At 44.1% G+C, this 21,750-nt stretch overlaps 1 protein-coding gene across 1 annotated transcript; it reads left to right on the top strand.

Moving 5' to 3' along the window:
• Positions 1–655: 655 nt before the first annotated feature.
• LOC144268734 (flavin-containing monooxygenase 5-like) lies at positions 656–21,556 on the top strand. Its single transcript, XM_077823913.1, has 8 exons — positions 656–787; positions 4,817–5,005; positions 7,845–8,007; positions 9,274–9,416; positions 10,938–11,137; positions 13,308–13,663; positions 15,419–15,491; positions 21,202–21,556. Exons 1-8 carry the CDS (start codon positions 656–658, stop codon positions 21,554–21,556), a joined length of 1,611 nt encoding a protein of 536 aa, XP_077680039.1.
• Positions 21,557–21,750: the final 194 nt, after the last annotated feature.

Here is a 21,750-nt window from a genome sequence, read left to right as displayed (position 1 = left end):
CAATCACTGGTGTAAGTTAACTTTGCCATTTGATTACTGATTGTACTCATGCACTGATTGTACTCATGTTTGACCAGTTGCTGTTCTCCTATTAGTCACCCTTTAGTTAACCACTTGTGGTTTGTGTTGTTGTTAACTCCTTGAATTGGCTAGCTTGATTTATATTAGGGAGACAAGGTGGGTGAGGTAATATCCTTTATTGGACCAACTTCTGTTGGCTGAGAGAGAGAAGCTTTCAAGCTACACTGAGCTCTTCTTCAGGTCTGGAAAAGGTGCTCAGAGTGTTGCAGCTAAATACCAGATTGAACATTGTAATTTCAGTCTAATTCTCATGTTGTTTAGTACTTCAGGGAAGCCTATGAAATGAGTTAACCTTCTAGTTGTTTATGCTCTTGAATAAAAGTTTTTAAACTACCCCAAATTGGTTTTCTCTGCTCAAGTGGCGATGAGGTAAAAACAACCTTAATTAAAGGGACTTTAATTAAATATTAATTAAAATATTTGACTGAAGTCCTCAAAAGCCTGTTGTTGCTACAGCCCTCCCTTGGCAAACTCAGGTAAGGCAGTGTGAAGACTGGGCTTGGATGATGAGACTGGAAGCTGAACTACTCAGGGATGGATTGACTCTGCTTTATCCTCCCCAACACAGAAGTCTATGGCAAAAAGAGTTGCAGTTATTGGAGCAGGGGCCAGCGGCCTAACAGCCCTTAAATGTTGTTTAGATGAAGGACTCCAACCAACATGCTTTGAGAGAAGTGAAGACATCGGGGGACTGTGGCGGTTCCAGGTAAGTTGAGTTTGTCTCCAGGGTCTTGCATTATAGACAGCATAGTAAGCCAAGGGGTTTGGAATATTCCAGTTCTTCCTGCACAACTAGACATGTCCCTTCTGAAATAGAAACGAGCAGCGAGATTGCTGACTACACTGAAAAATGCCTATTCTCCATGGGGCAATACACACAGCAGCGTTGTTCCTCAAATCAGAGTGGGCTTCCCATACAAAGGAGACTACTTGCTGCATGACTTTTCTCGGCGTATACCTTTTTAATATCATAAATGAAGGGGGGAAGAGAGGATTCTGGGGATAAGTGAGATTCACCAATGCCCAAGAACCATGCCATTACAGGAAGTGAATTGAGTAAGGTATGCCTACTAGGGCTGGTCAAACATTTTCTATCAATATGGTTTTTCAAAGGAAAATTGGGGGTTTGACTGTGGTGGTGATCAACGGCAAGGATGAAGCAGTGAGATGGCATTCAAAGGGATTTAAAAAAAATACCAAGGTTGATTTTAAATTAAAAAGGGCAGGGGGAGGGAGCACTAGCAGGAATACCTTCCATAACACAACTCCAGCAGGCCCAGCTTCCTCCAGATGACACTTCCCTCTGCAACTCTGACTACCAGCTGGAAGACAGGGAGTTTTACAGAGGGCTTCACCACCCAGAATCCTTTTCAGGCAATGGGGATGTCTCCACCTGGTCTCTCTGGGTGATTGACAGCCCATCCAGCCAATCAGCTCTTTCCCTCACTCCTTGCTTTCTAGGCACTTCACCCCATCACATTCATTAAATGATTTGTCGTGGGAAGCAGGGAGGAGAAAAAGCACTTTCCAGCAAACTCTAATGCATACCTTATTGGCATTAACCTAGGAGGGTCATGTGGCTAGAGCATAGGCATGGGAGTCAGGATGTTGGAGTTTTGATCCCTGCTCTCCCGCACATTTCCTGTGTGATCATGCTTTGCCTCCGTTTCCCCACCAGTTACAATAATAGAATCATAGACATGCCGGGTTGGAAGGGACCTTAAGAGATCATCAAGTCCAGCCCCTTTTGCTGAGGCAGGATCAACTAAACCTAGACCGTCCCCGACAGGTGTTTGTCCAACACATTCTTAAAAACTCTAACGATAGGGATTCCACAACCTCCATGGAAAGCCTATTTCAGCGCTTAAGTATGCTTATAGTTAGAAAGTTTTTCCTACTATCTAACCTAAATTTCCCTTTCAGCAGATCTAAGTCCATTACAACTTGTCCTACCTTCAGTGGACATGGAGAACAATTGCTCCATGTCTCCTTTATAACAGCCCTTAACATATTTGAAGGCTGTTATTAGGTCCCCTGCTCAGTCGTCTTTTCTCAAGACTAAACATGACCAGTTTTTTAAATCTTTCCTCACAGGTCAGGTTTTCTAAACCATTGATCATTTTTGTTTCCTCTCCTCTGGATTCTCCCCAATTTGGGTATATTTTTCCTAATGTGTGGTGCCCAGAATTGGACACACTACTTCAACTGAGGTCTCACCAATGCCAAGTACAGTAAGACTTACTTACTTATGGCACTCCTGTTAGTACCTCCCAGAATATTAGATTTTTTTTCACAGCTGCATCACATTGTTGACTCATATTCAATTTGTGAACCCTAGATCCTTTTCAGCTGTATTACCACCTAGCCAGTTATTCTCCACTTTATAGTTTGCCATTTGGTATTTCCTTCCTAAATGAAGTACCTTGTACTTGTCTTTATTGAATTTCATCTTGTTAATTTCAGACCAATTCTCCAGTTTGTCAAGATCGTGTTGAATTCTACTCATGTCCTTCAAAGTGCTTTCACCCCTCCCAGTTTGATGACATCTGCAAATTTTATAAGCATAGCATCCACTCTGTTATTCTAGTCATTAATGAAAATATTGAATAATACCAGAGCCAGGACTGACCCTTGAAAGATCCCACTAGATAGACCCTCCCAGTTTGACAGCACACCATTGATAACTTCTCTTTGAGTGTGGTCCTTCAACCAGTTGAGCAGCCACTTCATAGCAATTTAATTTCGATCACATTTCCCTAGGTTGCTTATGAGAATGTCATGTGGCACTGAGTCAAAAGCCTTACTAAAATCAAGATATATCATGACTATGCTTGCCCCCTATCTGCTAAGCCAATAATCATGTTAAAGATGAAAATTTTAAGTTGGTTTGGTATGATTTGTTCTTGACAAATCCATGGTGGTTATTCCTTATAACCCTATTATCCTCTAGATGCTTACAAATTGATTGTTTAAACATTTGTTCCACTATCTTTCTTGATATCAAAGGTAGGCTGACCAGTCTATAATTCCCACGGTCATCTTTGTTTCCCTTTTTAAAGATAGGTACTACATTTGCCCTTCTCCAGTCCTCTGGGACCTGACCTGTCCTCCATGAGTTCTGAAAGATAAATGCTAATGGTTCTGAGATTGCTTCAGCTAGTTCCTTAAGTACCCTTGAATGAATTCCATTAGGTCCTGCTGACTAGACAACATGTAACTTTATTGAAATATGCTTTATCCCGTTCTTTCCCTGTTTCGGCTTGAATTCCTTCCCCCTTGATGATGATAATCGTTCTGAATATCTGGTCACCATTAACCTTTTTAGCAAAGACTGAAGCAAAATAGACATTGGACACCTCAACCATTTCGATGTCATCAGTTATTAGCAATCTTTTCTCACTAAGTAGAGAACCTACATTTTCCTTCATCTTTCTCTTGCTCCTAGTGTATTTAAAGAACCTCTTCTTATTGCCTTTTATGTCCCTTGCTATATGTAACTCATTTTGTGCCTTTTCTGATTTTGTCCCTTCATGCTTGTGCTATTCTTTTGTACTCCTCTTTAACAGTGAGGATAATATTTCCCTACCTTCCAGGAGTGATATGAGGTTTTATTTTTTTAATGGTCATGCAATACTGAGATCCTTGAATGAAAGTGAAAAGTCACAAATATCCATGTCCTGTCAGTATGCCCCGGGGGACATTCCTTCTAAACATGGAGGTCAGTTCACCTCTTAAAACATGAACAATAACTAGGCATGTTGTTTATATCCAGAGATATTGGTTTCCACTACGTAATGGGCCCTTTCTCTGTTTTCCTGTGCTTTGGAGAGCTGCAAATGAGTTTTACAATCTAGAAAACTCTAGCTAAAACAAAACATCTGTCTTGATTTCATTCTAAAGGTGATCGTTTTAAGTATATTCTATGTGAGATACAGTAGCTAGCACCTGATTGAATAAGATTTCTGAGACAGTAATGCAGCACAGCCAAATTGTTTGGAATATTTAGTATCTATCGGCTGGAAGCCCTAGTGAACAATATTGGTCTTTACTTTCAGGAAGGCATAGTTTTGAGGGGAATTTCAAATCCCACAGGATACATGTGAGCTTGAAAATTCCTGACCTTCACCTGTAGTGATTTAAGTCCTGTTGAGTACTACCCCTGTAAGATGGGAAGGGGGGTTGAATAACTATTTTTGTCAAGAATGATATAAGGAGTTTTCAGAATTCTTATATAATGGAGGGGGTGGGGGACGACATAAATTCCTGTTCAGCTATTGACAAATTCTCCCAATGACTCCAGTTTTTCCCTCTGTTGTAAACATATGGTGCCCACAATCTTGACTGAAATCTTCAGGTTTCGCTCCATTTCCAAGGGTAGTATTCACAGCGAAAGGTGAACAGCGTCCATTGAAACAAAACTCCCATTCCCTCTAAAACATCACACACATCACATCCAAGCCAGACAGGTTTAGAAATGTTTGCTCATTCTTTTTTGCATTGCTTCTTCCCTTCTGGGTCCCAGCTGGGCCTGGAATTGGAAGTGGTGAAATGTTGTAAGCATATCTGTCCTCATAAAATTTGCAGCCTAGATTTTCAGATTCGTGAAACAGGTTGAGTTAAGCATCTCAACTTTGGGATGTTTTTATGTCAAGCAAACTTGAATGGTGAACCTTTTTTGTATTGCCTCCGGACTAGTTATTTGAAACTCCTGTCCTGGTTTTGTTGTTTCCCGCAGGAGTGTGACACGGATTGGAAAGCCAGTATTTATAAATCTCTGACCATTAACACCTCCAAGGAAATGATGGGTTACAGCGACTTCCCTATCCCAGAGGACTACCCCAACTACATGCACAACAGCAAAGTCATGGACTACTTCAGAATGTACGCCCAGCATTTTGATCTTCTCCGATACATACGCTTTCAGGTAAGAAATGACATCTCTTTGGGGGTGTGGAAGTCAAGTGCAGCTCTGGGGGCTAACTGCTCCCCCTAATCCCAGTAAAATACCACCCATTTGATGACCTTGCAGGGGATGCTGCGATATTATCACACGTGGCATTATGTGACACGGTCACCAAACAAGGGCTTGTGTGGTGATATTTCAGCAAAACTTAATTACATCAGCTCTCCTGGAAGGCTGGATAGTAGTAATAGATAGCACGTCTAGAGCTACTCGAAAAGATTTTCCTGCCCTGCTCCTCTGTCAAGTTGTCCTGCAGTGGTTCATGAGCATGAATACCAACCTCAGAACAACTGTTAAGTAGCAGGGCACAAGCCCCAAACTGGCTGTGAGGTCTATACTTAGATTTCATCAACCATGTATCAAGTGTAAACTCCTCAGGCATTTTAACAGCCTTAACATGGAGCCACAGACGGTCCCCTTGGGTACTCCGATCTATCTTGCCACCTAGGCAAGCTTGCCTTTTGCCTTCCACCAAAAATCAGAACAATATTCAGGTAACTCCCTGGATCAGTTACTTATCCCAGGTCAGTTGCACCTTCGATCTCATACCAAAGCCAACATTTGTAGCCAATCCTATAACAAACTATTTCCTTTTCCTAGTTAATAAATCTTTAGATAGTTATTTACAAGGTTGAAGCAGGTAAACATAGAGACACAAATAAGTTTCAAAAAGTAATAGAAGCTTTTATGATAAACAAGCTTGATATACCCTTAGAGCTAAGCCAGGCCTGGGGATCTTTTGCTCATGTGTAGTAATCCTTGCCCTTCAGAGACCAAGAAGCATAAAAGACAGTTCCTCCTTATTAGGGCTTTTTATTCCTTCCCTCTTCTGTGTTGAGTTGCAGATCCAGCTGTTGGAAGGAATTCAATTGCACAGCTCTTCACTAGGGAGAGTAATTAACACAGTCTTTTGTCCTCTGATGTTCCACAATGGTTTTTCTGGTGTTGATGGGTCTTCGTTTGATGGGCAGCGCATAACACCTCCTGTTGGAAATTTGTATTTCAGTCTCATTAATAGTTCTCTCCTGTCTGGTGATTTACAGTTACAGAGCAAACACTAAATATTACCTTATGACATGGAATACAGATGTTATAAGTGAGATGAATGCAGGCAGCAACTTGCAAGCTTTCAATAAAATCCAAGCACTAAACACATTCTTGTAACTCGAATACCTATTTTCACAATACTAACACACGGGTGAGCCAGACTGGTTTCCAGCTATGCATCTGTCAGTGTTCAGTTGGCCTTGGGGCCTTGGCCTGAGCAGGCACCTGGTCTGCCAGCGTCACACCCCCCAAAAAAACTTCAATGACAAATAACTTTTCTGATGAGAAGTGAAAACCAAGCCCCAGACCAACTGCGGTCATCAACAATTCCATGACACAGTCCCCAAGAGCAAGTTGTTAGCTCTGATGTCCTGAATTACTCACATTCTCCTTACCCTCCCTTAATTGCCGTTTTAATTGGATGCACTTACTTTCTTCACTTCTTGTGCTATTGCCTCATTGTTTGCTTGTGCAATGTTAGATAGTTGCTGCATTTCACCCCCCAACAGGGTGTGCTTCAGCAGGGGGTGAAGGGGATCCTGCAATTTTAATGTTGGTGAAGCACTTAGTAGTGATATGATTAGTAGTAATGACCTATCCAGCCTTGCACGCTGAGTGTGAGTCTCCCACTGCCCATGCAAATGATGAGGCTGCAGAAATTGCAACTGACCATGTTCTACAAAGAAACCTCAGCCTTGACATAGCTTTGGGGTTGCACGCCCTCCAGATGTACTACTTCTGCACGTAAGCCCCCATTTTTCAGGGCTTGTATGACAGATATTTACAATCACATGCAGTATCTTGGGGGACTGTTGTATTAACTTCCTGAATGTTACCTGTACATGTTATCTAGATTTCTGTGAGCCAAGGATTGTCATCTGGCTGGTTGGGCAGGTCTACCAAACTCTGTCCAGGACCTAGAATCCAGGAGTGGGTGGGTAATTATGAAGTCCCAGGAGCTGTAAATAGCTCCAGCAAAGAACCAGCCGCTCGGGTGGTTTTCATACACTGGTTCAAGTCAGGCTCAAGAGAGCCAGGAATCAGAGCTTGGGATATAGAGGGCCAGCTTGATTTGATAGAGAAGCCTTCATTTTAATCCAACAAACAGATGTGACCTTATGTACAAGGGGGGACCAAACCCATAGAAAGGACTGGAATCTGCCAGGACTGATGGGGAAACTGGCAAGCTTAAATATGCATTTAGACTCTTTTAGTTATTTTATATTTACTCTGTAATGCGTGTACCCTAAAATAAATGTACTCTGCTTTGAAAGCGCTCTCCGGTTACTGATAACCGCTGGCATATGCTGGTCATAGATCCTGGAGAGGGAGCAAAGCACAAGGGCTGGACTTTAGTCAGACCTGCAGAGAGAGAGACACAGGAAAGTGCAGACGGGCTGTTCATGGTTTCTAGGAAGGACGCGGGTCTCTTCCCAGAGGGAGGTGATATGGGGTATTCCTTGAGCAGCCCATGAAGGGGGGTGTCAAAGGTTCAGTTACCCCAAAACTGTGATGGCTGGTACCCGGTATATTAGTACACGTATACTGGTTTCCCTGTACTTTTCTCCATGCCTCCAGCTACGCCTGCGTAAGCTGTCATTCAGACAGTTCTCCTTTGCCTGACGGGCTTTGGGTATGTGGCTTCTTCTTTGAGTATGTGGTATCTTGGCTTTCTCATACCGCATGCTTCAGCATGAATAGAGGAACAAAATAAAGCCAAACCAAAGTAAGGGGCTGTCTGCTTTTCTTCTAGACAAGTGTGCTCAGTGTAAGAAAATGCTCCGATTTTTCCACCACTGGCCAGTGGGATGTTATCACAGAGACAGTCGGGAAGCAGAATTCGGCCATCTTTGATGCCATTTTGGTTTGCACTGGCCACCACATAGATCCTTACTTACCCCTGGAATGCTTCCCAGGTCAGTGGATACTAAGTATCAAGTCTCGTGGTGATTGGGATGTGACCTGCTCTAACTGGGAATGAACGGGCTGCAGTGGTTGAGATAAGGGAGCTATTTAGGTGGCTGCGCAGCCCTAGAGCTTGTGAATCTTTTGAAAGGAATTCAGCTCATGGACTCAGACTTTAAGGCTAGAAGGGACCATCTTGATCCTCCTGTCTGACCTCCTGCACATTGCAGGCTACAAAACCTCACCCACCCACTCTTGTAATAGACCCCTAACCTCTGGCTGAGTCACTGAAGTCCTCAAATCATGAAGTAAAGACTTCAAGTTACAGAGAATTCACCATTTACACTAGTTTAAACCTGCAAGTGACCCATGCCCCACGCTGCAGAGGAAGGCGAACCCCCTCCCTCCAGGGTCTCTGCGAATCCCGACCCCAAATATGGTGATCAGTTAGACCCTGAGCATGTGGGCAAGACCCACCAGGAAGATACCTGGGAAAGAATTCTCTGTAGTAACTCAGAGTCCTCCCCATCTAGTGTCCCATCTCCAGCAGTTGGGGATTTTTGCTACCAGCAGTCACCAATGAGCCAGATGCCATTGTAAGCTCATATCATATCATCCCTCCATACACTTATCAAGCTCAATCTTGAAGCCAGTTAAGTCTTTTGCCCCCACTGCTCCCTTTGAGAGGCTGTTCCAGAACTTCACTCTTCAGATGGTTAGAAATCTTCACCTCATTTTGAGCCAAGTCAAACTATAGAGGGAGGCAGGGTCAGTAGAAGCACACCCTGCTCATGTATATTGTCCTTCCCTAGGACTTGTCCCATTTTGTGCCAAGGGCAAAAATCTTTGAATCCTTAACCCAAAAGCAACATCCAGTTAGAAGGGCTCTGCTCCTGGAAACTGAGGGAGCTGGGGTGGGAGAGATGGATTCCAAGCCTTTGAACCAGAAACAAAGTTTTGGGAGCCCACGTCTCTGGGCAACATCCAGCTATAGTTAGGTCTGAGAGAAGTTTTGGTTATGGCCTGCTGCTCTCCTCCCTCCGGGCATGTAGACCTGCTGTGTGTGGATCTAAAAACCATACACACACCCTCGTAATGACCCTAGAGATACTGTTGTCCCGCATGGAGATATTCCCTTATCCAGAGCCTCTCCATGGACTTTCTCACACCCTCTCCAGGCACTGGAGATGCATCTTGGCCAGGTGTAGAAGTGCTCTTTTTTTATATAATGACTTCCTGGCTGAGGTTTCACCTTCTGGTTTCTTCTCCCCTTGCAGGTGTAGAGAAGTTTAAAGGAAAAATAATGCACAGCCGGGAATACAAGTATCCAGAAGAATTTCGGGACAAGAGAATAGTTGTGGTTGGCTTGGGAAATTCTGGAGTAGACATTAGTTTGGATCTGAGTCACACAACCAAACAGGTACTGTTGGCTATCACCTTCCAGCAATTTTAGCCTCACAGGTTGGATGGTGCTGAGGTGTTTTATTTAGCTACTGGGTATGAATAAGACTTGTTCTTATCCGAGTCTCTGCTCAAGACTTTTCTTCCTATTCTGCCTCTGATATGACTGCACAAGTTCCATTCGCAGTGAATCTTCATCTTGCATCATGTAAGGACAGTACTATACAGTAGTGGCCCAATAATATAATTGCAAGCGGTAGAGCTAAATTTATTCCCGATGTACACCATGTGTGCCCAGCCCAGCCCCATGCTAACAGTGCATGCAACTCATTATGTACCCACTGCCATGCAAATGGTAAGAAGGCAGAAATTGTAACTGGTCTAACTTTACAACTACATCTTAGCCTTAAAGTCACTTTAGTGCGTAACACAGCTTGGACCCAACCTGAGTCCCACTGAAGTCAGTGGAAAGGCTCCCACTGACTTCAGTGAACTTCGGATCAGGGTCTACTGTAAGAGGCAGTATTTTGGACCATTGCTGTAGGATACCAAATGACCTCTTAAGGTCTTCAGATTGCAATTTACGTCCAGGAAGCTGTAAGTAAAAGAAAAGGCGCAGTGTTCTAAACCAAAGTGATTTCAGATATTCAGTATGGCTTATTGTCCCCTTGTTTGATTCCCAGAACTACCACAGACATCCGCTAGGGTTCCCCCATACTGGGAAAGAGAAGCATAGCTCCTAAGGAATTCCTGGGCATTTATTTGGGAAAACTGATTTAGTTACAGCCACACTTAAAAGAGGGAGTAACAAATTGGAGCAAAATTCTACTGTTGGGTCCGCTCAGTGGATCTCCTCTCTGCTGCTGTGCTCACCTTAATTCTGTAGGAGATCCACAGTCAGAATTACTGGGTGAATCTGAGAGAAGAATTTTGTCCTTAGTCTTTTAAAATGGGCCCAATCCTGCAGTGTCCTAATCTTTACTTGGCCATCTCAATGAGAGTTTTCCCTAAGCAAGTGGCAAGCAGAAATTACTGTCTGATATGCAAAACCTGTTCATCTTACTGTTACCGTATCCCACCTCCCTCCCTTTCCATGTGTCTCTTTCATTCACTGGTCATGTGTTGTCCTCATTCTAAACTGCAAGCTCTCTGGAGTGAAAACTGTCATCACCTTTGGTTTGTACAGTACCTAGCGCAAGAGAGCCCAGATCCTTGAGTTGGGCCCCAAGGCAGCACTGGAATACAAATGATGATAATAAATTAATTCAGTGGGATTTTTGCCTGAAGAAGGACTGTAAAAGATTGGATCCATTTTGTCTTTTTGTGTGTGTGTGTGTGTGTGTGTGTGTGTAAAACATACTTATTTTTATTCACATACAAAGAGAGGCCAGGCCATTGCACCATGATATCCCCAAATGATACTACTTGCTTAGCAATGAAACTAACCCCAAGTAGCGTGCACCTCGCAAGCAGAAAGGTACAAGCACAGAACAAAGACCAAAAGCCCTGACCTGTTGCATTTCTGCATCTCTTCCGGCAGGTATTTCTCAGCACCAGGACAGGCGCCTGGGTGGTGAATCGCGTCTCTGACAACGGCTTCCCCCTCGACGTGGTACACTTCACACGCTTTAAAAATCTGTTGCGCCACGTCATCCCTTTGTACCTGATGAACCGGTGGGGGGAGAACAAACTGAATGCGAGGTTTAACCATGAAAACTATGGACTGAAACCTCAATTCAGGTAACGCCTCTGTTTCAGGACTCTCCCAGCCATGGGCATTTTATGGGTAAAATTTTCCAAAACTACTAAGTGACTTAGTTTCTTAAGTCCCATTTTCAAAAGTGACTTAGGAACTTTAGAGCCAAAGTCTCACTGAAAGTCAATGGGATTTTAGGTTTTAGGGTGCATTTGGATCATGTTTTCCAGCTTTTCCTCACAACCATGAGGGCTAGAGACTTACTTTTTCTTAAGAAAAGCTGAGGTGCCCGCCTGATCACTTAACTCCTGCAGCTTGAGCTTGTAGAAAAACCTCTAATATCATGAGACTCACAATAAAATCACAAGACCTGGCCACACTGTAACATGTGACTTTGCACTTCAAGCTGGGGAGGTAATTCCCAGCTCAAGTAGAGGTACCCGCGCTAGCTCTGGTCAAATTACCACACTAAAAATAGTGTCACCTCAGCAGTGGGAGGGGCTGGTCACGTGAGCATGTGCATAGTGTCTTGTTCTTGTACTTGGCGTGGTTGAATGAGGCCTCACAAACTTCCTGTGAGGGAGGTGAGTGGTGCTGTTCCCATTTCACAGGCTGGTAAAATGATGCCCCCAGGGCGAAGATCCATAGTCCGGGACAGGAATGCTCACAGACTCTGGATCAAGGGCTGAACTTTGCAGCTCAAGTCCATCCCTCACAGACTTTTAAGTTTCTTGCCCAAGGTCAGAAAGCAAGACACTGGCTGAGCCAGGAGCAGAAATCCGGAGTCCTCTCTCTAAATTCCCTGCACTAAGCACTAGACAACTAGCATGTCTACAAGAACTTGGGCAGAGAAGTTCAAGGCCCCCCAAGGGGGTTAGGCACTCTACCTCTTGGGCACAGGGTATGGCACAGGGTGGCCAGCCACTGTAAGTGAAGTGGGTCCACTCTCCTGAAGACTGAGCCTGGGCCCAAATGAGGGGCAGGATGACGCCGGAGTTAAGAGCAAGAAGAAAGCTGCAGGGAGGGAAGAATGTGGCAAATGGGCAGCTCCAGAAAGGAGCTAGGATAGGCCCTGGGGCAAGGCCAGGCTCCTGGGAGGTGGCCCATGGCTTGTGTCTCCAGAAGTAAAGAACCAGAAGTAACAGGAGGAAGCTGCTTGGAACCCGTTGGAAAGAAGGTAGCACCACGGAGTGGCAGATACGGACTGGGAAAGACTGTGATTACCCTGGGATAGGAGGCTATCATTTTAGTTGACTTCCAGGGCAAAGACCCTCATTATTCCTTTGCCAGTGAAAGAGGGAGTTGAGTCCCTGAAGAACTCAGTGCAGAGAAGTGGGACATTAAGGTTTGCTTGAAGATTGTGGACAGTTGTTTGAAAGACTAGTAAATAAACCTACACATAGGTGCTTTCTGTGCTAAAATGGTGTCGGAGTAGTAAGTGTCGGGACCCTCAACCAGCAGATGGTGCTCAGGGACAGCTGCACCTTGCGACAGGGTGCCCAATAAATCTAGTACTTCTGACCATTCTAGCCTTAGCGTATGCCTACACTGCAAGCACAGGTGTGGCTGTAGCCCAGGTAGGCATACCCACGCTAGCTTTAATCTAGCACGCAGATGTAACGACGGTAGTGAAGATATGGCAGAAAAGGCTTCAGGACAGGCTAGCTAGCAACCTGAGTAAGCACCCAAAATAAGTAAGAGTGCAATCCTGTGTCACCCTGCTTTCATTGCTGTTGTTACTTGTGCTGTGTCTACACTGCCATCGGGAGGTGTGATTGCAGCTCAGGCAGGCAGATCTGAGACAGCTTTGCTCTAGTTAGATCATTGCAAGCAATGGAAGGGAAGAATGTGGGAAGAGGACGGGTAGCAATAGCAATGTTGCCATGGCAGTTGGGGCAGTGAAGGGACTAGCCTTCTGAGTACAACCCCCACCCCAGGTACATATTTGAGTGGGTTGCCGGTACTGCTACCCCGCATTGCTGAAGCTACCCCAGTATTATTACATTAGTGAGCTTTGAGTTTGCTAGAGCAAAGCTAGCTCAGGTATCTCTACGAGTCCTGCAATCCCACATCTCAACTGCAGCTTAGATCTACCAAACAGGTAGAACAGGTATAGCTACTCACACTGCAATCAGACCTTCTCTTGAGTCTCCACCGTTCTAACCCAGCACAGCCTATTCACACTCAGTTCTCTCCTCCTTCCTGACCTTACAGGTTTCTCAGCAAGTACCCGATTGTGGGGGACGACCTGCCCAATGCCATCGTTTCTGGCCGTGTGCTGATGAAGCCCAACGTGAAGGAGTTCACTGACACGGCTGTGATTTTTGAGGACGGGAGCCGGGAGGAGAACATCGACATCGTGCTCTTTGCCACAGGATACAACTTCTCCTTTCCCTTCTTGGAGGAGAACATTCTCAAAGTCAACAACAACCGTGTCCCCCTGTATAAGTTTGTCTTCCCTCCACGCCTGGAGAAGCCCACGCTCGCTATCATCGGCCTCCTCCAGCCACTGGGGGCCATCATGCCCATTGCAGAGCTTCAAACTCGCTGGGCCACCAGGGTCTTTAAGGGTAAGGAAAATGGGCACCAGAGGTTCTCCACTTGTCACTCTGCTGACACTTCCCAGCAGCATTCCATACATTTCTCAGCATCTCCCATACTTACAGTGACAAGCCCAGTCTGAGAACCTATATAGACCGGCATAGACACAATGTGAGGCTGATTTGAAGGAGAAGGCTGAAATCCATGCTTGATAGTGCCCACTGGGCACTGTATCAGATCAAGAGAGGCAATGTGGCCTGGCTAGAGTGGTGGCCAGGGACTCAGGAATGCTGGGTTCCATTCCAGCCCTGTCAGTGACCTGGGGCATGTCATTTCATCTCTCTGGGGCGGAGTTTCCCCCTTTGCAAAATGTAACAATGAAAAGTGCTGTGTAAGAGCTATTGTTGTTACAGATATCAGTGAGGGGTCACTGAGGGGTGAATACAGCCTTTACTTACTAACTTAACGTTCAATTATATTCTCAGTGCCTTATTGCCATGTTCATCACTTGGTCAATCTACTTCCTGGTAGGCCACTGCTACCCGTGCTCCTTGTTTCTCTTCCTTCCTCATCCTTCGTTAGCTATTCCTCTCCCCTTTTCTGTCTCTCTTCTGTTCTTCCCTATGCATGTCCTTCCCTGGAGCAAATCTCAATTCCCACCCTGCTTGGCTTCTCGCTGCCTTTTGCCCCTTCCATTTCCTCAAATGGGCAGCCACACAATAGTTAACGTTGACTCTGAAGGGTCATTGTTGGGTTTTACCTGGCATGACAAGGTGATTAATAGGGGAGTTTACCCCTCTGAGTCATTCTTTCAGGCTAGCTGCAGATATCGCTGCTCTGATTACATTCAGGTTACGATTGGAAAGTACCTCTGCAATCACAGGGTTAGAAACTTATTTTGTTTGAAGTTGAGATTCAAACAATCTGGATATATCATGTCAGCCTCATAAATACCAGCCACAGGCCATATACTTAGCAGGCCACTCTCTAGCCTAGGGGTACCATCTGAACTGGATAAGAAGATGGGTCTGTAGCTAAGCTACTATCTTGGCAGGCTCTGAGTACAACGGGGGCAGGAGGAGGCATGGCCAGGCCATTTTTATACCCTGGGGATTTGTGCACTCTGCTAAAGCCACTAAAGCAGAGTAGCAAGGGTCTCAGCAGTTCCCAAACGGGGCAGATATAAGCCACTTGCCATCTCTCTGCACTGGCAGTTTCAAAATTTAACAAAGGAACTGTGTTATAAAGCAGATGATGCACCTGAGCTGAACTATGTGGCGAAAGGAAGGGAGAAAACAAAAAGTTTCCTAGTCTTGTGAAGTGGGGGAAGGTGTCTTGTTCAGTGGTGCCCTATTAGAAGGGAAGTGTGGTCTTGTGAGCAGAGCAGTACAATGGAAGTCAGGATCCCTGGCTTTTTTCCCCAGCTTCACCTGTCTGTCTTGCTTATATTTTTTTGTGCTGCCACCCATCACCCTAGTAACTGAGCACCTTCTATATAAACTAGGTGTGCGATAGCATGGTTCCTAGTCAACACCATGGAATCTCTGATTCATCTCCCTGTTCAGGTTATAGGAAGCTCAGTGTAAGGATAACTGTGCCACTGCTTCAATGTGTGACCTTGAGAAAGTCACTTAACTGCTCTCCACTTCATTTTACCCATCTGTAAAGGGCAAGTAAAAATAAACACAATGGTGTTGGGAAGCATCCCTTGTCAGAGGTTGTAAAATGCTTGGAGATCCAGAAAGAGTCACCCTGTCTAAATGCAAAATATTCTGCTTTCTCAGGTCTGCTTAAGTTACCTTCACTAGATGACATGATGGCCGACATTGCCAAGAAGATAAAAGAGAATGAGAAACGGTAGGAGACTATTATATAGAATGATAAAAGGTTGATCATGGTGACCAAGGCAACCATTGCTTCTTTGTGTAATGCAGCTGTGTGTCTGCCTCCCCCTAGTGGCTGGACTGTCTAAAGAGGTTTGAGTTTCTTCCCGCCTCCAAGCTCAGGCATGTGTCCTTTGGCTCAAGTAGTAGAGCCTTTTGTTTTAGGTTCCCTAGTTCAATCCCTACAGATGGACCTGCCCACACGTGTTGTGTGTCTCTCACTAGTGCTGCTCTTTTCCAGCACCCGCGCAGAATCCCTACAACTTCCGCACAGTGTCAGAATTTGGGTTTTGTATTGCCCATGACTGACTGACTGGTGCTATTACTAGCTATCAAGTGCCAAACAAATACAAAATTTGCTTCAGCTTGGTCATACACTAGGAAAAAGAGGAGGAGGAGGAAGATACCCAGATCTCTATTTCTGTGTGTCCCAGGCAGGAAATTTGGATATGCTGTGGTGGCGTATGTTAACCTTCTGAGGACTCAGGGCCTAGAGACTGGTTGATAGAGGTTTAGAGCCTGATTCTCATCTTGCTTACGCTGCTTTTACTCCAGTGTTACTCCATTGACCTCAGTGGGGTTACTCCCAATTCACACCAGAGAAAACGAGAAGCAAATCAGGCCCAATCTGTTAAGCATTAAGTGCTGATCTACAGAGATGCACAAAGGAAGCCATTTCCAGTGCTCAGTATCTTTTATTGAGCCTACAAAACACAGGAGCTATGCTAGATATTCTTGAGTGGCACCTCATCTATTAACTGACTATTTATTAGAGTTGGCCGGAAATATTTTGACAAAACAGATTTTCATCTGAAAATTCAGATTCATCAAAACTGAAACTTCGCCAAAATGTAAGTTTCAATGAAAAGTTCATGTGGAAGTTTTCTCGGCTCCAAGGTGGCACTTGCAGTGAAGAGAGCCCAGGATAGCCACTAGCCCAGTGGTCTCCTAACCTGAGATGCAGGAGACTCAGATTCAAACACCTGCCCTGTCTGATTTGGAGCAGGGAGTTGAACATGGCTTACTATAACCTCTTTATTCCATGCGGAACATAGGGCCTTCACCACTGCCTTCTTAGTCTCTTCCTATGCCATTTTGATGATTTTCAGTTCTGCTCCTGTTGTGTTTCCAAGTTGGCCTTGGATACCTCTTTGCTTCTTGCCTGGAGATCTCAGTCCAGCGCCTATCTTGTTATTTTATTCAGTCCTTTCCTCCATGTGTGTCCTAGCTAGCTCCATTTTGTACCATAATTTCCTGTCCTATCAGTCTCTGTTTCATCCTCCTCCAAAGCTCTTCATTTGTTAATTTTTTTTTTCTGGCCATCTGATATTAAGGTTTTGTTTAAGGCAGCTGTTTATAAACATTTGGAATTTAGCTAGCAGGGTCTTGATAAGTCTCCAAGTTTCAGCACAATACACTAAGACAGGCTTTACGGTGGTGTTAAATATTCAGAGTTTAGTTGGAAGGTTTCTGTTTCTAAAGATCAGCTTTAGGGTTGTGAAGGCATGACTAGCTTTTGCTGTTTCAGCTTTAATGGTTTAATGTCCTTATCTGTTCCACCTGTTTTGCTTACAATACTGCCAAGATATGTGAAGTGTTGGACCTCCACTCTCAATCCCAGAAAGTGTTATTGCTGTTGTGTATTGATTCTTGTGGTTTTCATTTTCTCTGTGTTGATTTTCAGTCCTACTGACTACACATAGGCTGAAGAACATGTGTTTAAGCTTGCATATCTCTGTGGACGTGGGACCACAGGTTGATATTGCCTGCAAAAATCGAGGTCTTCTAGGTGAAAGTCCATAGTGTATTCATTGGTGGTTCTGTTTTCTTTCTTAATACCCAATCCGTTATCAGCAGAAAGGTCATGGGTGACATAAGACATCCTTGTCTAATGCTGGCAGTTACTTTGAATGGCCAATTTGCTGTTGTATATTACCGGACATGTCATATTCTCATCGAAGCATTGATATTCAGTTTGCTGGGGGACTCCATAGGGGCATAGCAACTTCTCGAAGACTGTTCTGTCCACTGTGTCAAAGATTTTTTGGAAATCTATTAAACTCACATAAAGTGGTGACTGCCATTCAATCAGCAGTTGTATGATGAGCCATAGGATTACTATTCGATCTATGCATGATTTCTCCTGTCCGAACCCTACCTGACTCTATTGCTTTCTTTAGCCTGTCTAGGATAATGTGTGTAAGGATTTACTTGGGTTGGACAGCAGCTGAATGTCTCTCCAGTTTTTGGACTGACTGAGGTCTCCTTTCTTTGGCAACTTGACTATATGATCACTTTTACACTCATTTGGTAATTTTTCTTCTTCCCATATCTTTTATAAGAGGCCTATCCAATTGTCTAGTGTGTTCTTTAAGTCTGTCTTAAAGATCCCTGCTGGGATTTTTTTCTGGACCTGGTGCCTTTCCACTTTTTAACCAATTGTCTGCTGTCTATACTTCTAACCCTAACTGTTAGGGAGGTTAAGCACTGGAATAAATTGCCCAGGGAGGTTGTGGAATCTCCATCATTGAAGATTTTTAAGAGGGGATTCGATAAACACCTGTCAGGGCTGGTCTAGATAATACTTAGTCCTGCCATGAGTGCAGGGGAGTGGACTAGATGTCCGCTCGAGGTCCCTTCCAGTCCTACGATTTTATGATTCTATTCTAGTAATAGGTCCTCATTCAGATGTTCGTCTACATCTGTGGGGTTAACCATTGGCTCGCCATTCAGTAATTCACCTAAGTACCACCTCCATATATTGAATTGTTCTGCTGTTTGTAGTTAAGTTACCCTCATTGTCTTGGACTAGTCAGTTGGTATCTGTTTTTTCTGCCTGACAATGTCTAGTGCAGAGATTCTCAAACTGTGGTCCATGGACCACCAGTGGTCTGCAAACTCCATTCAGGCGGTCCGCAGATAGTTCCCTCTAAAGTGCGTGCCTGGGCGGCCGCAAATGAGACAATGAAGGGCCACCCACCTAATTAGTGGAGCCATTCAGGCGTGGCTCCACTAATTAGGTGCCTGGACCCTGGAGAAAATGCACATGTAAGGTGAGGTGGTGGCCTTTGGGGGAATAGGGAGTAGGTGGGAGGGGGCAGTGGGGTGAGAAGAGGGGATGCCGCAGCGGAAGAGAGGGCACATCCATCGCATTAGAAAGGTGAGACTACTGATATTAAAATGTGAGTTGTGTGTTTTTGTTTGTAGAACAAACAAATGATGATTATTATTAAGGTTTTTTTAAATAGTGCTTTTATCCAGAGTGCTTTACAATAGTTAGCTAATGGTACAGATATTTGGAAAGATCACTAAGTGGTCCACCAAGACCCTCAGCAATTTTCAAGTGGTCTGCAAAAAAAAAGTTTGAGAACAACTGGTCTAGTGATATCGTACAGTGTCTGCGTGTTACTTTGTGCTACTGTTGTCATCTTGTCTCTAAAATCTTGTTTGTCGTTCTTGGCACTCTTTTTGATTTCTTTGTTCTTCATGGCATGTTCCTCCCAGAGTGGCTTTTTCTGTGTTCTTGCTTGATTTAGTTTGTTTAATTTGACATCTTTCTTCTATTTTTTGCCATGTCTCCTCAAACCGCGATTCATTGTAGAGTTTCTTCCTGAATTGTGGGTTTGGTGAAGGTTTCCTTTACATGTTCCCATTTGCCTTCTACTGTTCCATCATCTTCGTTTTCAAGTGCCTGGTATCTGTTTGCTAGCACAAATCTAAACTTTTGTGCTGCCGTCGATTTCAAATTAGTGATGTTACAACGTGGGAATCTCTGTTTGGTTCTCTTTTTTTGTTACTTTTATTCTCCAGTTAGGTACCACTGCTACATGGTCCATTCCCATGCCTGCTATAACATCCTCTAAAGCTCTTCCTCATTTGTACGGAACTGTAATGAGATCTGTTTAACAAGTTATTCTATGATTAGTAAGGAAAATAGTTCCTCCGACAAGCAGGTCATTCATTCCACAAAATCAGCAAACACTTCACCATTTTCATTCATTTCACTGAGGCCTTGTTTCCCTATCAGTATTATTCTCCATCCAGAGATCTGAACCAGAATCTCCCACATTCCAAGCAAATGTTCTCACCCCTGGGCTACTGGCTATTCTGGAGTGGGGAATGAGAGTTCTCGTTTTTTCGTAGAAAGGACTATTTTTTCATTCTATTGCAGAACAAAAACTCTGATTTTTTTTGCATAAGAAGAAAATTTTGTTTTCTGGCCAGCCCTACTATTCACGTGTATACGGCTATCACACAACTCTCAATCAAGCAACACTTCCTCCTGTCCATTCAGTGGGCTGGAAAAGCAAGCATCCCAAGGTTTAATAAAGTAGCTTTTCCCTCCTCCTCATAACTACATTAGATAACCAAGCTCATTAAAAAGAAAATGCTCAGCAGTAGGCAGTTTGGTCTTTCTCGCTAGTTACTTAGTTAACAGCTTACTTGTTAGTATGTCTTTGTGACATCCACATTTGGGCTGAGATGTAAAACTGAGGTCCTGCCCATCTGTAGTTGTTAAAATAACATGGCGTTTTTCACAACAATAGGGGTATCAACTTGGGGGTCCTGTCCAGACATGAACTGGGGCAGTCCTATTTTGTCTCCTTAAATGTTAATTGAGAAGCAACTAAAGGTCAATGCAGTCTCACCCTTTCCAGGAGGTGTAAGTATGGACCAATGTGCTTATTTTAGAAAGGATAACAGATTAGGCCTTGCTTAAGTGATGTACGCTGGAAGATACCTGCTCTATGGGTTGGCTAATTGTTTAGAAGTTGGTTGTTCAAAGTAACTCAACTGTTTAGTACTGTTTTTGCTAAGGATTTGATTGCCTTCAATTAAAGGAACCCAATTAACTCGAAAATGACACATCTAGCCACGTATTTATACCCATTCTTACATGTAACACCTCAGAGCAGTGGTGAAAGAGAGGAGAGAAAACTAGTTTGTTTTTCGGTTTTTGCATTTCACATCATGATATGTCTGTCAGTTTTACTGCTTCCATTGCATAGGCAGTTAGGACCTGATCCTGCAAAGGATTCACGTTGAATACCATGCCTGCTCAGAGAAGCTACGCAGAGTGAAGAAACATAGCAAGTGTACATGAGCTCACCAACTGAAACAAGTGGCTGGTGGTCTCTTTTAGGACTGATGAGCTACATGTGTCTCTGTAAAGGCTCGTTGACTGAGATTTCCTGTACTATAGGTTCTGATCCAAATCCCATTAAAGTCAGTGTATGTATATATTTCCATTAATTTCAGTGTCCAATTTTGATTGGAACTACAGAAGAAGTAAACCAGTTCTGGATCTTGTTAAGTTTCACAGCACACAGAGAAGTTAGATAAAAACATCAAATATTCTTGTTGGAAGGCAGCAATGTAACAAAACTTTTATTTTAAAGAATCTAGGACCATAACACACAAACCCAAAAGCAGAGCGACACAAAGCAGGCTGCTCCCAAAGGCAGAGAGGTACAACTCACCCACCTTGTTCTCATCCAGCTATTTGCAGACTAACTTTGATTTAAAATAGTAGATCATAGTTTTCAATATGCCACAGATCTCAACATCTTTACCTTTGGGGAAGGTCAGAGCTGGATCTCATCCTAGTAGTCTCAGACGTGTCTGAGTAAACATTCAGCCTCAAACCGATGCCGGTCCATATGGCTTTTCTCCTTTGTCCTAAGGTACATCCCGAGCCAGCACATTACCCTGCAGGTGCAGTACATCGATTGTGTGGACGAACTCGCCTGCCTATTGGGCGTGAAACCCAACCTGCTGTTTCTCTTCCTGACGGATCCGAAGCTGGCCCTGGAAGTGCTGTTTGGCCCGTGCACACCAGTCCAGTTCCGTCTGACTGGACCGGGGAAGTGGGATGGTGCTAGAAAGAGCATCCTGACACAGAGACAGCGCATCTTAAAGGCCACAAAAACTCGGGCTCTGAAAACCTGCTCTGATAACGACACCTGCCTTGTCTCCTCTCTGTGCATTAAAATAATGGGCCTGTTTGTTCTTATTGCTGCCATTTTTGCTTATTTGTAAGCATCTATGTGTTGGTCTCCAAGACCACTGTGCAGCTGCAGAGTGAGAAGAGCTGTAATGTTAAACTGGCATTTGCTTTGCATCGCTATTGTGCTCGCTCTCCATGGCTTATTGTTTGCTTCCTGCTCAAAGCTACCTAGCCTGGAGGTGTCATGGTAATGTCAGATGTGAGTATGCTACAAATAGGAGCTTTG

Source organism: Eretmochelys imbricata, chromosome 8 (genome assembly GCF_965152235.1).
Source record: "Eretmochelys imbricata isolate rEreImb1 chromosome 8, rEreImb1.hap1, whole genome shotgun sequence".
Taxonomy (NCBI): domain Eukaryota; kingdom Metazoa; phylum Chordata; order Testudines; family Cheloniidae; genus Eretmochelys; species Eretmochelys imbricata.
This window is presented reverse-complemented; position numbering and strand designations above follow the sequence as displayed.

Coding starts and splice junctions, on each gene's coding strand:
- LOC144268734 (XM_077823913.1), top strand. CDS start 656: ATGGCAAAAAGAGTTGCAGTTATTGGAGCAGGGGCCAGCGGCCTAACA. Junction 11,138..13,307: donor GGACTGAAACCTCAATTCAG/GTAACGCCTCTG, acceptor CTGACCTTACAG/GTTTCTCAGCAAGTACCCGA. Junction 13,664..15,418: donor GGCCACCAGGGTCTTTAAGG/GTAAGGAAAATG, acceptor CTGCTTTCTCAG/GTCTGCTTAAGTTACCTTCA.